At 31.1% G+C, this 1,124-nt stretch overlaps 2 protein-coding genes across 2 annotated transcripts in view; one reads left to right on the top strand and one right to left on the bottom strand.

The window, feature by feature from the left end:
* The window catches only part of LOC106871655 (protein YIPF4), an 8,226-nt gene extending 7,646 nt beyond the window's left edge, over positions 1–580 (bottom strand). Inside the window, exon 1 of the mRNA XM_014918239.2 lies at positions 397–580. Coding sequence (XP_014773725.1) covers positions 397–571 — 175 coding nt within the window. The 5' untranslated portion in view covers positions 572–580. The remainder of the gene's footprint in view (positions 1–396) is intronic.
* A 188-nt stretch (positions 581–768) lies between these two features.
* LOC106871652 (exonuclease 1) overlaps positions 769–1,124 on the top strand; it is a 25,955-nt gene continuing 25,599 nt past the window's right edge. The window contains exon 1 of the mRNA XM_014918236.2: positions 769–801. The gene's annotated coding sequence lies outside the window, so the exon portion shown is untranslated. The remainder of the gene's footprint in view (positions 802–1,124) is intronic.

The raw sequence follows: 1,124 nt of genomic DNA, 5'->3' as shown, positions 1-1,124 counted from the left end.
ATATATATACATCGATGATCGGATATTATTAGTCATTAGCAGAACATGGGTAGAAGTGGGATAGGATAAAATAGAAAGCCAACAATAAAAATATAAAGCATAAACAAATAAACAAAACTAGTAAACAACTAAAGAATTGTGTCATTTTCATAATGTTCGAAAAAAGTGTGTGCCACACACAGATACGCAGTTTAGGTATATTAAACAACAAATCGGCGATTTATATACAAAGGGATAGATAAAAGTAACACATATATGCATGAAATCGGGTGAGAACGGGGTATTTTAAAATGTCATTGCGTTATTATTGAACGATGTGTGACAATATTTCTTTGTGAATGACAGAACCAAAACAACGTAAAAGGTGAGAGATGTGGGTGTGTCAGGATAACTTACTGGACGTTGTAACGAATTGAAACTCAGCATTTGATGCATGGAATTTATTTGAGTTGTCTAGCGGAGGTTTGGCGAGCAAAGACTCATGCATTTGCTTCGCATTTTGTTCCAACTGGTTGATATCCAAGGAATAACTGTTTCCTGCTGATGTGGACTGTGTTGGTAATTCGGCCATCTTTAACAGTTGAACAACAGTTTATCTAAAGTTTCGTATTCAATTACATTAAAAATATAACAAAAATGCGTTTATTTTGCTAATTAATTACTATTTCATATATTTAAATATATTTCATAATATTTAATAAACTAATTTATTTATTTATTTATTTTTTTTTTCTACGAAACTACTGTTTGTTTGAATGTGTATAAACGCGGGAAGAGTAAATGAGAGAAGAACCAGTTGATGTGAGTTGATGTTTGTTAATTACTTTGATGTTTAATTACTTTGATGACTTTAAAATTAATCTAAACTAAATATACGGCTTAGTAAATATACTTTCTGACGGGGGAGAGTTCATATAAATATTCTGTGTCGTGCAATTTAATGAATTTATGCATGTAATGAAATATTTTTGTTTATTATTAATCTCAACATGATCGGGTTAGGGTTAATTATATGACAAGACAGTTTCCAAAAGTAAAAACAAAATAGGAAAATAGTAAAAAAAAAAAAGTAACTATATAAAACGTATGCTTCCACGATTATCACGCCGGGGGGGGGGGGGGGG

This window comes from Octopus bimaculoides, chromosome 11, assembly GCF_001194135.2.
Source record: "Octopus bimaculoides isolate UCB-OBI-ISO-001 chromosome 11, ASM119413v2, whole genome shotgun sequence".
Lineage (NCBI taxonomy): Eukaryota > Metazoa > Mollusca > Cephalopoda > Octopoda > Octopodidae > Octopus > Octopus bimaculoides.
The sequence above is the reverse complement of the archived record's forward strand: the minus strand, read 5'-3'. Positions and strand labels throughout refer to the sequence as shown.